The 12,320-nt window shown below is 37.6% G+C and overlaps 1 protein-coding gene across 1 annotated transcript; it reads left to right on the forward strand.

The window, feature by feature from the left end:
- Window positions 1-3,740: 3,740 nt before the first annotated feature.
- Window positions 3,741-12,301, forward strand: LOC103045028 (prolactin-like). Its single transcript, XM_049475063.1, has 5 exons — window positions 3,741-3,958; window positions 4,722-4,905; window positions 5,138-5,239; window positions 6,206-6,385; window positions 11,254-12,301. The coding sequence occupies exons 1-5, from the start codon at window positions 3,741-3,743 to the stop codon at window positions 11,446-11,448; spliced, it is 879 nt and encodes a 292-aa protein (XP_049331020.1). The 3' UTR covers window positions 11,449-12,301.
- Window positions 12,302-12,320: the final 19 nt, after the last annotated feature.

The raw sequence follows: 12,320 nt of genomic DNA on the forward strand, positions 1-12,320 counted from the left end.
AGCTTTATGATTCAAGCTAAGAACAAAGCTCCAGTGAAAAGGCCAATCTTCCCTCCTGAGCTCAGCCAGGGACCACATTGATCAGGTGGGCCGGTGCAGCAGCTCTAAATGCAGCGACTGCTGTGAGAGAGAACAGAGTGGTGATTTGTCAGATACACCACTGAAAAACAGTAATTGAACTGTTTAAACTAATACTGGCAGCTGACTGTTAGGTACATAGGTATTTTAGAAATGATTAGTATTGTTTTTAATAATTATAACTATATATATATATATATATATATATATATATATATATATATATATATATATATATTTAGTTATATTTAAATATAACTAAATTATAATTAAATTTCAAAGTGTATAATATTTAGACTATCTGTGTCTCAGTGATGTATAGGTTTGAATATAACTATGGTGACATCTAGTGGAGAAAGGTCTCTGGGGTTGAAAGTGGATGGAAGTGTTTGTTATTGATTATTCTGTTCTGCAGTGTCCTCTAGTGGCAGAGTTATAGTCCTACTCAAATCCTGGTTAAAGAACAATCAAGTTTATATGTTTCAATATAAAAATATATATAAGGTCTTAATGGGGCAGAAATACAGAATTGGATACACATCCAAGTGCACTTTCGTGCCGACAATTAGGAAAAGTAAAAAAAATATATAAATTTGATATGCAAAGAAATGTAACCCTTTCAAACCTGAATTATCTCCAGTGATATAAAAAAATATAAGAATATTGTTTTTATTTGCATTGCACTGGAAGCCAGTGTGTAATATGTTAGATTTTATATTGACCTTTGTATTTTATAAACCATCCCCAGTTTTTTTTTAATTGGGCAGGGCAAAGTTACTGTTTCACTGGTTTATAAACTTGGTTATTGGCTGGTTCATTGTCTATTCTGATGTGCAGCAGCTTTCAAATAGTGTTAAGTGCAACAAAACATTTAAAAATAATGAAAATACATGATGTCCATTATAATGGACGCAGGGTCTTAAGGGTTAATATTTCTCCATTTGTAGACTGCAAAATGCCAAACTTAGCCTATATCCTCCAGCATTAATTTCCTACCTTATCTCAGAGATAAGGTAATTTTGTTATTTAGTGCACATAATTAACAATTTATATGAAAAGGTGTATTTAGATATTTTGGTATTGTAACAAGTATAAAAAAGGGAAGGAGTAGTTTAGTACTAGACTACAGTTAGTGTTAATAATGCAGTAATCCACATTCTACAGGGTATTCATCAGTGAATAAAATTAAATAATAGAATGGTAACCCTTTAGCAGAAACATTCTGTCTTTGTTTTAGCTTTATAAAAACATTTTGTCACAGCAGAGAGCAGCCTTTACTGTGCCCAGTTTGGCACTGCCCTTAGGCTTGTGTATCAGTGGCGCATTCTGTAAGCAAGGAGTATGCAGAATGACATGCGTCTGCGTGTGAGAGTTTGCGTGTGTGTTTGTCGGGAGCAATACACACTGACGTCAGTGACAGTCACAGAGATTGACTGTTTTTTCCAAGAATTACTATTGTGGCAGAGAGAGTTTTGCATGTGGTTACAGTGGGCATACTCAGATTTTAATTAAGGGTGCTTTTTATACATTTCAGTTTTGTGTATTTACTTAATTTAGTTGATTGGTTCATTAGTGGAGAAACTGAAGAGCCTTGTCAGGATTTTAGACCCTTGGTAAACTTCTGTGGAACAGGGCTCGTTCAGTAAAAGTTTAGACACATGCTTACACAGTAAATTTAAATGTTTTAAATCAATATTGCTGGTGTTAAATTTACACTGTTGTTGTTAAAAATAACAATTAGTGTTAATTTAATGTTGGTAAATTTTATTTGATTTGAGGCAACTGTTTGTAATATAATTAAATAAAAAGACCAGAGCTGAAAAGCTTAGTAACTGCAAAGGGACTGGTAGACCAAGGAAGACTTTCACAGCTAATGAGAGAAACGTTTTCACCATAATGATCCCTGTTCAAGAGGTAAGTGTGGATTTGTCAGTGACTACAGTCTACAGAAGATTTCATTAATTGAAACATTGCAAAATGTAAAGAACTAGTTAGAATGGCTTAAAGTTTGCTTAAAATTATTAAATGAGAAGTTTTGGAAAAAGATAAACTTGTCTCAGAGCAAAAGTAAAAGTATTTTCTGGATAGCAGGATATGCATGTGGGGCCTCCTGCATTAAATGTGGATGTATCTGTTTTCTGTTCACATGGACGATTTCAGCCAGGCACTGCGAGTCATGGTCATTACCACCCACTGCTCAACACACTGTGGGTGGTAATGCCTTCTATGACATATTGCTAGTACACAACTGATACTGTGGATTAAAGATTTTTAAATACCCACACAACTTCATAACTCAGGCCTTACTCCAACTACAACAATTCATGTTATAGTTAAAGATAATAGATAGATCTCACATTTTTACAATGTTTGTGCTGTTTCTTGAGATAAGACTTCACATGCAATTTACATGACATTTGATATGTCTGTGTATATAAATTATTTAAAAAATAAGAAAGGACTCCTATAAGCTGGAGATGCTATGTACAGTTGAACAAATAAAAACATAATGTCTTAAGAACATGTCTACTCAATATTGTTCTTTACTGTAGCTAGATGTTCTTGTTGTTTTTTCTTTAGAACCGTATTAATATAATAATTACATTGCTTTAAGTGATATGGGTCTAATGATGGCCTCAAGCCCTTTGTGAACCCAGCTCTGATCTCTGTAAGAGTCAACGCGTCTCCTCATCCGGAAAAGTAAACGAGGCTTTTTGTCATAGTGCAGTGTCACAGTGGACAGCATGTTCTTAGGTTTTAGCCCAACCCCCCATCTCCTCAGCTCAAAACTTTCGTCTGGAGCTCTTGATATTACAGCACTGGCATTATACTGAATATATTAGCATTATATTGATTACTTACATTATGTAGGAAAAAAGGTGATACCACTAGATAGATATAAATATTTTAGACTCTTCTCTCAGTCTTAGGAGCTCTAAACAAGGGATTTTAAAGTCAGTTTTAGAGAAATTTGGGACAGTATGAAAATGCAATTTTTTATAAGAGCAGTGTTTCTTCCATTGTCTTTGCCTTTTGTTTAATTGCAGACAGTATGAACCCAAGATATTTCATGTTTTGTTTGGTCAACTTCCAAGCTTGCAACACATACCAAAAAAGTAGTGATATTAAGTGTTTTAGGTGTAATTTTGTCCCATTCTTTTCGGTACAACAGTATGGAGTTTTAATTTCAAAATTCTCAATACTTTTTACTTAATTGGTGACAGCTCAGGACTGCTGGCAGGCCAGTCCAATAGCCATACCCCCTTCTTCCACAGCTATGCCTTTATGATGTGTGAAGCATGTGGTTTTGCATTGTCTTGTTGAAAGTGCATGGATCTGCCTGAAAAAGTTGCTCCAACATCTAAATGTACTTTTCTGCATTACTGCTGCCTCATAGAAGTGTTTTAAAAAACTGCTTTTATTGTATTTGCATTGTCCACACTGTCCCACCTTTTTCTGACTTTGTTCATTGGCCCATATTTTTGGCATTGGATGGTTTAGAGGATTAAGAGTGTTCTGAAAGCACAGGTACTCTCACTCTTTCAAATTTCTTTCAATCTATCAGCATCTCTGGCTCATTACCATCCCATCAAACCTCCCTCTGAACGGCCGCCGCATTAGCTCTGCCTGACTGCCTGCTCTTTGCTCTTGGGGGGATAAAGATGATGATGCTGCTGCCGATGATGATGATGAAACTCCAGCGAAAGGATGACGATTTCCAACAAGAACATTCTGTCCAGCACAGCCATCCTGCTCATGAGGACTACAGAGATCACAGACTTCAGAAAGAGTTTCCTCTGGGCTTCATGCTGGCAGAACACAGAGGTCAGACTGTTTCTATCACACAGAGTTTGAAGGATGCTGGAAATGTCAAAGACAGGTAGGCAAAACTTTTTGTTTGAACTGTGCAATCTCCTAATATTAAGAATGTTTATGCTAAAAAATCAGAGATGTATGATGATGCTTTTTGTATGTGAAATTGTATATATCCTATTTGTCTTTTTTACTAAATATATCCTAAATTGGATGATTAGCTCTAAGGTAAATCATTACTTTCACTATTCCAAGAAAGTATGTGAAGTTTACAGTTTTTTGTTCCCCAGTCAGTTTGTTGTGTTTAAGGGGATTAAGGGGAATGTGTGATGCTTTAGATCAACCAATGCTCCACTGGTTCTCTATAATAACTTAGAACTTTTGCAAGCATATACAGACATAACACAGTGTTACAACTTCTGGCAATAGAAGAACAACAAGAACATGACCAGGTTTTGTATTTTCTGTCTTGCAAAAATGTCCAATAAATTACAGTACAAACAGTAGAAAAACACGTTTAAATCCTGTCCAAACTTAGGTTGAGTCTTCCACATACATTAGTGTATAACACTGAACTGCTGAAATTAAGTTATGTCATCAAAACCTGTCAATAAATTCCCTTATTTTCTTGTTGTAGTTTTTCAGACAGTCTTTGACAGAAAGAAATGTCACTGAGCTTCAAACTGCTGGAATAACTACACAGCTAGTATGTGTTTAATGAGACTGACTGTTTTCTACAGGCTTTAAATCTGGACTCTGATCAGTCCAAAACCATCAGAAAAATGTTTTTCTTTTGTAAGTACCTAATCATAATTGTTTTTGATTTTAACAATGTTGACAGTGTCCTGGCTGACCCTGCTGTGTGTGAGTGTAACTGTGAGGGGGGCACCTGCACCCATCTGTCCTCATGGGCATCCTGGTTGTCAGGCAATCTCTCTAGCAGACCTCTTCGACCGGGTCATTCAACACTCCTCACGCATGCACGGACTGTCCAGCGACCTCCACTCTGAGTTTGTAAGTGTCTCTATTCGTTCTGTCTTTTCTAATTATTTCATTTTAAAGTCTTTTTTAAGCTCTCTTTGCTCTGCCTCATCACTGTAAAAACAGAACAAATAAACACTTAAGCTGAACAGATAATTACTCACCCTCTAATGTATAATTGTAAACTTTTTGTCAGTTATATAATTTGTCTAACTGTAAGCATTTCTGTTCTTTCCGTTTGTCAATCATCCACCAACTTTCTAAGGAGCAGTATTTTATTCCCAACAAAATCCAAATTGGGACCAGGAGGTGCCACACGTCTAATATAGTGACTCCGAATGGGAAGGAAAATGCAACGAAGCTGGCAGTGAGTACATTTTATTACTTAAGACAGTGTTGCATTTGGGTATACTGAGCTGCTTAGTGTGGTGCGCAAGAATCTCAATTTTTTGACAGTTCCTTTTTAAAGCAGTACCTTAGGATGTGTATTCATTACTCCAGCATATACAATATAACAAACACATGCTCTGCTAAAATTACATGTTTTCTCAAAATGCTACAGGCAATAAACCTAAATATGACATTATTATGCTAATATTACTAGCATTAAATGTAGGGGGAGCCCAGTTGCAGGAAATACCAATTTTTTGTAGTGCAGCTTTAAAGCAGTATTTTCTGAAAATTGGTATTTTTGCCATTGGACTCCCCCTACAGTTGTAGAATGTAATTCACAGCCCTTATTTACACCACTGTCACAAATACAAAGCATACTTTTAGTTTTAATCCCCCTGACTGACAGCTGCACATTTGAATTTGTTGACAAGCTAGGCGTTACAGAACAAAGACAATATTAGAACAGCACAAGCAGTGTGTCCTCAGTAGGCAGAGAAATGTTATTTTACACAAATATAACTTTATTTAAAATTATGCAGTTCTCTTGAGAATTCTCATGCAGCTTTATCAAAATTCCAGTTGTGTGGCGATAATATAAATGCCATTTACCGTATTACAACTAAGTGTACCTGCAGCATTTCTAAGCTGCTATTTTAAGGTTAAATTGTTGAATAACGAAATGACAGAATGTATGCAAAGCAACATCAATTGTGCTTTAAAAATGTACTTTACTTATATCCTCTTAGAAAATGGCCAAAACATATAACCTAACCAAAGTAAAATTTTGCATATGCCTTGCTGTAAATAACTGTGTCTGGTTTTGGATGCAGTCCTAATCTTAAGAATATGCTTCTAGTTTTCCAAGTAAACCATAACAGAAGAAATGTGTAAGTGCTCTTCTGCTAGAGGATACATACTGATATATCTGTGGTGTGTTTAGGAGGAAGAGTTGACCAAGGTCATTCTGAAGCTGTTAATGGCATGGGGAGAACCTCTGGCTCAGTTTCACGAGAGCATGACCCAGCACGCGGACTACAACATCTACAGCAACAACAAAGCTCTGGAGATGAGTGACATGGTGTATGAGCTGAGGAATGGAGTACAGAAAGTGGCAGAAAAGGTGCGGAGGACTTGCTCTTCTCTCTCTTAGGGTGCTTTCTAGGGGTGTCACGATTCTCTAAATCCTCGATTCGATTTCATTTTCGATTTGAGGGTCACGATTCGATTCGATTCTCGATTTTCTTGTTTTTTTTTTCTTGTTATTATTTTATGCCTCATAAAATTTAAATAATATATTTATTATTATTATTATTATAAATATTATAAATATTATTATTATTATTTATTAAGATATATATGGTAATGCCATCTAGTGACTTTTTTTGGTAGCAACAGTGTGCACTATTAAAACAAGCAGTTTATCAGAGCTGTGTGTGGATGGCTGGTGAAACTGCTCACTTACATGAAGCTGCAGTTCTTCATCAAACCACTAGTCGGAGCTGCAGCAGCACAAGCCCCGCTCTCTTCACTCAGTCACTACTTCAGTACAGCCCAGCCACGGGCTACAGAGCTCAGCCAGTCCGTTTTTACTGTTTCTGTAAACAAATAAAGGTTTTAACCCCACTAACCGGATAATACAGCTCTCTACAGTTCATCTTTCAGCCCAAGCAGCTAACAGCAGCAGGTTAGAACAGCCGACACGGAGTCACTGCTCGGATTACATTATAAACAGGTCAGTTAGCGCGCTGCTAACCTCAGGATGTTTATAACTACGGAGTTTAGTGAACACACCATGGCCGCCAGGTAAGTCTTTTAAAGGCTACTGAAGACTATTAAAGGCTATTAGAGGTTATTGAAAGCATTATTGGGGGGCAGAAATCAGTACAGGCTGGTTAGATAAGTGATGTGGTGAAACTGTGACTAGCGCTGTCACAGTGATGTTTATTAACGTCATTAAAACAGATTTTGTCAGGTATTGTCTTATAAATATTTACACATAACTTATATCTCTCCTGAAAAGCTTTTCTTTTAGTCAGAAACACGCTTGTGTTTACTTTATCTGAGAGAAAGATGTTTTTTTTAATTCAATGGAAAGCAACAGGTGTAGTCAATTATAAGTTTAAGATTTTTAATCCACCTCACTGTGATCTATAGTCAGTGTTCTCAAGTCACACTGACACACGCATTTCAGCGAGTTCACACGCTCTCACCTGCGCGCACCCACCCCTCCGTTAGATACAGATACAAAACCTGCGCGCCCAACCCCCGCCCCTCCTCCCCCCCTCCCCCGTTGGACAGATAAAAAACAGTGATCACACTCCCGCCGACACTCAAAACTTGAGAGCCCTGTCTATATTTCTATAAATCCGTTTTCAGTTTCTCCTCCGTGGTTGAAAGGCAGCTGTCTCTCACACAGCAGAACTGAGGGCGGGGCTGCGCTCATGCAGCGGCGCTCTCTATTTAAATGAATAGGATGCGCTGTGTTGGTGCCGCGCCATTTGCGTAGCGCACTGCGCTATTTGCGTAGCGCGCGCGGGAGGGATCGTCGATCCTCTTTTTGACTTCGATACTCGAGACCATGACCTCATTTCGATTCGATTTCGATAAAATATCGAGATCGTGACACCCCTAGTGCTTTCACACCTGAAAGTCTGAATCAAGGTTCATGTGTTTGCTACGTTGTATATATTTGGTCTGCTTTTTTTGTGTTCACACTGCAGATTAGGAAGCGCACCAAAGACCTTTGTGTGATACTCCTACATCCTTTCATCATCACTTACGTATCGATGCGTTTTCCTTAACTTGACGCTGATTGGTTTTAGAAGGACATGCGTCCGACGTTGGCGTGTTGAGATTTCAGCGGGTGGTCTCCATAGTAGTGCTGCAATTGTGATTTTTATACCAAAAGCCGCAGCTTCAGTACCCTATGTTATTTCAAATTCGCCAAACGAGCGTGCTTGTCCTGAAGCAGCTGTATCCACGGCTCATTTTTCCTGCTTTTCCGGTTATTTTTCTTCTTCTGCTGCCGTTGCTGAGGAACGCCTGCTCAGCTTCCTGTAATCGGTCCGAAAGTTTGAACCATCCAGAAAAGCGCTTTCACACTGCAGGCGAACCGGACCATGGTTCAGAAATCCGGACCGAGAGCACCTCTCTTGGTCGGACCAAAATCTGGTCCTTTGGTCCGGACCGTGGTTCGCGGCCCCTTTCACACCTGCTACTTTGGTTCGAACCAAACTGAAAAGTCTGAAAGTCCGGACCAAACGAGGCAGGTGTGAAAGCACCCTTAACCCATGTCAATATACACTGTAAAAAAGGACACAGTAACATGAAATATACAGTACCATGTTATCAGCAATTAGCTAATATGCTGCTGTAGTAATTTTTACAGTAATAAAAGCTATTTTGTATTTAATGAATGTATAATTATAATAATTAATGTATTTGAAATATTCATAGCTTTGAACAACCCTACTTCTCAAAGCAGTCTATAATTAAGTTACATCAACTATATATTTGTGGGCAGCTGTCAGTATGACAGTGTTCTGTTTTTTTTTTTGTCAAACACAATGGCAACCATATCTGTAATCCTTGGTGAGGCTCTCCCAACTTTTTGAGTAGGAATTCTGTAGGAGTTCTGATCTGTAGGAGCATTAATGTTACAGTTAAAATGTCCTACTAGAAACTATGAATCTCTGACTTCCCAGTTAAAATGGAAAGCAGCAAAAGAGTAAAAGGAGTTACAAACTTTACCAAAGGGAGCTAGCTAGTGGTATACCCGGTGTTGTAGAAAAGAAAATGAAAGGTGGGTCAACACCCACCTCTCGTCCGGGGTACAACTCCCCTGCGTGTTCGTTTGATAGAGAGAGTCAGACAGGTGGAGTGAAGTTGAAAGCAAACCAAGTATTTATTACACAGAACTGGATCCAGGAGAACATACAAAGAAACAGTTATCAGCCGTCCCAGTATAAGTTCTGACCCCCCTCTGATCTGACTCCATGTTTATACCCCAAATGACGTGAAACCTGCTGATGAGGCGTTGCTAAAATCATCTCATGTTAGTATGCATATTTTCACGTGTTAGTACTCAAGTTTCACAGGTCTGACCGGACCACTAGTGTTAGGCCTTGATTGTGTCCAGCCGGACAGTGTGGTATTGTTTCAGTAATTAGACAGTGCCCCCCCCTCATGTGCGTGCGTCCTCCCGCTTTGGTAGGTGAAGGACTTTGCACGCACAGAGAGAAAGGCCGCACTGTTCGTCCCGAAGCCTCCTTTGTATCAATTTAGTTCATCCAGAGTGCACTAGCTGATGATTGATGGTCGTTAGTCAGAGACATGCAGTAAACGAAATGCTTCAAGCATGAGCTACACAAGTCTCACAATAGATCTCATGTGTTATATGTTAATGTGTTAGTGGCGCGTGGTTAGACCGCCATACAATAGACCCTATGTGTTAGTAAACGCCTTATGTATCGTGTGGGTTAATTTGTCATAATAAAGTCTGTGTTAGTCACATGCCTGATCAAACAGTGTTTTACTATATATGTATAGGATATATTGTGATTATTGGTTAATCTTCTATATAAATGCGTGTAAAATACACTGTGAGTAAAAATGATCAAATGTAAGGTGAGTATTGGTTAATGCATATAAAATACAAGGTTTCACACAATGATTATGTAATTATAGATACTAAGATAAGTAATCATAACTGAAAGATATTTGTCAATACACCCAAAGTGTAATAAACAGTTACTCTTCACCGGACACACATACAAACATTCATCCTGTAATGTCACACCTGCAAAAATCTGATGATGTTATCAACTAACAGTAACCAGTTAAAAAATCAATTAATCATTTATGTAAAAATTGTTTATTTTGTTAATAATGTACTTGCTAGCTATGGAGGCTGCTCCTCTACAACATTTTTCTCTCCCAGTGCAGTGAGTTTAGCTAGCGTTAGCCAAAAATAAGCCATAAAACAAACAAACAAACAAAAAAGATTTTCATGCTGTTTTTCCCTCTTGGTAGCCTTATCGGTAACTACGTCTTTACCAGACTTTTTGCTACTTACAAAATTAACGTTAGCAAGCTGAGGTAATCGAAGACTAGCATAAGACTGGCTAGCTTTCACTGTACACTTCAGCTACATAGCATCTAACTTGCTGTAGCTCTCTGTGTCTAAATAAGGTTGTAAAAACATAAAAAATAATGTTCTTCTGTCTGCATGATAATAAGAACTAGTGTCTGAACTGAACATAATAAAAAGGAGGCAAAGACAGCTTCTTTAAAGAAACCCATTCTAACATTACTGTACTGAGGTACACATGAGATATGTTTACTGTGGAATTTACTTCTGAATTGCGACATGATGCTGTGGGTCTTCATTATAAGACTGTGAAAAATACAAAAAAAATCTGGCATATGTGTTATGTTGATAAGCATCAGGAGTAGGTGTAGTACCTTAAATGACATTTTTACAAAAATCTAAAAACTTGTGCTCACTACTGCAGACTTTAGTGTTTTCTCAGGAATTTTGTGTCTCAGACAGCAGGCAAAATAAAAGCCATTTGGTGTAATAACCTAATAATAATATTTAGAACAGCAGACTTCACTTGTATAAAATTTCCTTGTATTAAATCTAGAGTTTATTGATATATTGAAAATTTGAACTGTAACAATAAATAAATGACTGACCTGACTACACTAAAACAGTGTGTTGATGTTATGCCAGCACTAGCATCGCTACTGCAGAAGACAGTGGAAATTAGACAAACATAGTGTACAGAAGAAATGTACAGAAAAAAATATTACTGCAAAATCTCCTCTGCTCTCCTCTCCATCTGCATATCCTTGCAAGACTCTGTATTAAAAAGATAATGTGTGTGTGTGTGTGTGTGAGGAAGTCATATAAGGTCAGTCTGAGATGCTGCTCTAATGAGTGGTATGAGTAATGCAATAATTTTCCCCTCTCTTTCTCTCTCTCAGATGCAGTTGTTGGGTATAATCAGTAACCTCTTGAATGGGCAGGACTTTTTGGAGGGTCTGGATGCTGTGGACAGTTCAGAGATTTTCTCTGTAGATTATCCCAACCTGCTTCACTGCTTCCGCAGAGACTCTGACAAAATCCAGAGTTACCTGAAGATCCTCAAGTGCAGAATCCTGCCTGAGAACGGATGTTAACGATGAATGTGGAGTAGGAAACACAGCTACACTGCAAAATGTGGCAAATAGGACTGACAGTGGTTTATCTTCAGAAGTCATATTTAAAAGATTCAAAGAAGCCAAAAACAACTGTTTTAGAAGAAGGTTAGAAAGTTTTAAAAGGGTTGACTCTGGAAAAACCTAGCTTATATGTCTACAATGAAAGTGAATATGGTGCTAACCCACAGACATAAGGCTATTTTATCTGTTCATGATACACTGAAATACAATAAGGTTACATTTGAAATGTGAACATCTTTACAGCACAGCATTTGACAATTAGCAATTTTCTACTTAATTTGTTTTCTTTTTTTGCATCTGATTTTTAGGTCTGCATGTGTAAAATGCTGCATGTTGATGTAGAAAATAAGGACAATAGGTATTTTGTTTTCAATGTCTACCTTTTATTGTATCTTTCCTAGATTTAGACTATACACTGACATGCCAAAGGCCAACAATAATCCTCCTCTTAAAAGCACAGATCATAATTCACTCCATTCCAATAAGTGACGTGAACATTACCTGTATCCGCATGACTTTATGCATTGTGCTGCTTCCACATGATTGGCTGAGCCATGAATAATTATTGTGAATATAGTTCTCCGAAGTCTAATGGAGCATTCCAATATTACAGTTAAAATGATAGTTAAGAAGCCTGAAGTGATTGCCTAGACTGGTGTGTAATTTTGTGGGGGACATGCCTTATAAATACAGAAACAAACCTGAAAGAAATGCTAAAGATAAAAGCCTAGGTAATCATGTTCTAACATAAATCAACATTTGTTAAGTTAGTAAACACTTGTTTGTGACAGAATCTTGGTTTGGCATGCATTTTTAATGCTAAATTTTAA

Source organism: Astyanax mexicanus, chromosome 2, assembly GCF_023375975.1.
Source record: "Astyanax mexicanus isolate ESR-SI-001 chromosome 2, AstMex3_surface, whole genome shotgun sequence".
Taxonomy (NCBI): Eukaryota; Metazoa; Chordata; class Actinopteri; order Characiformes; family Acestrorhamphidae; genus Astyanax; species Astyanax mexicanus.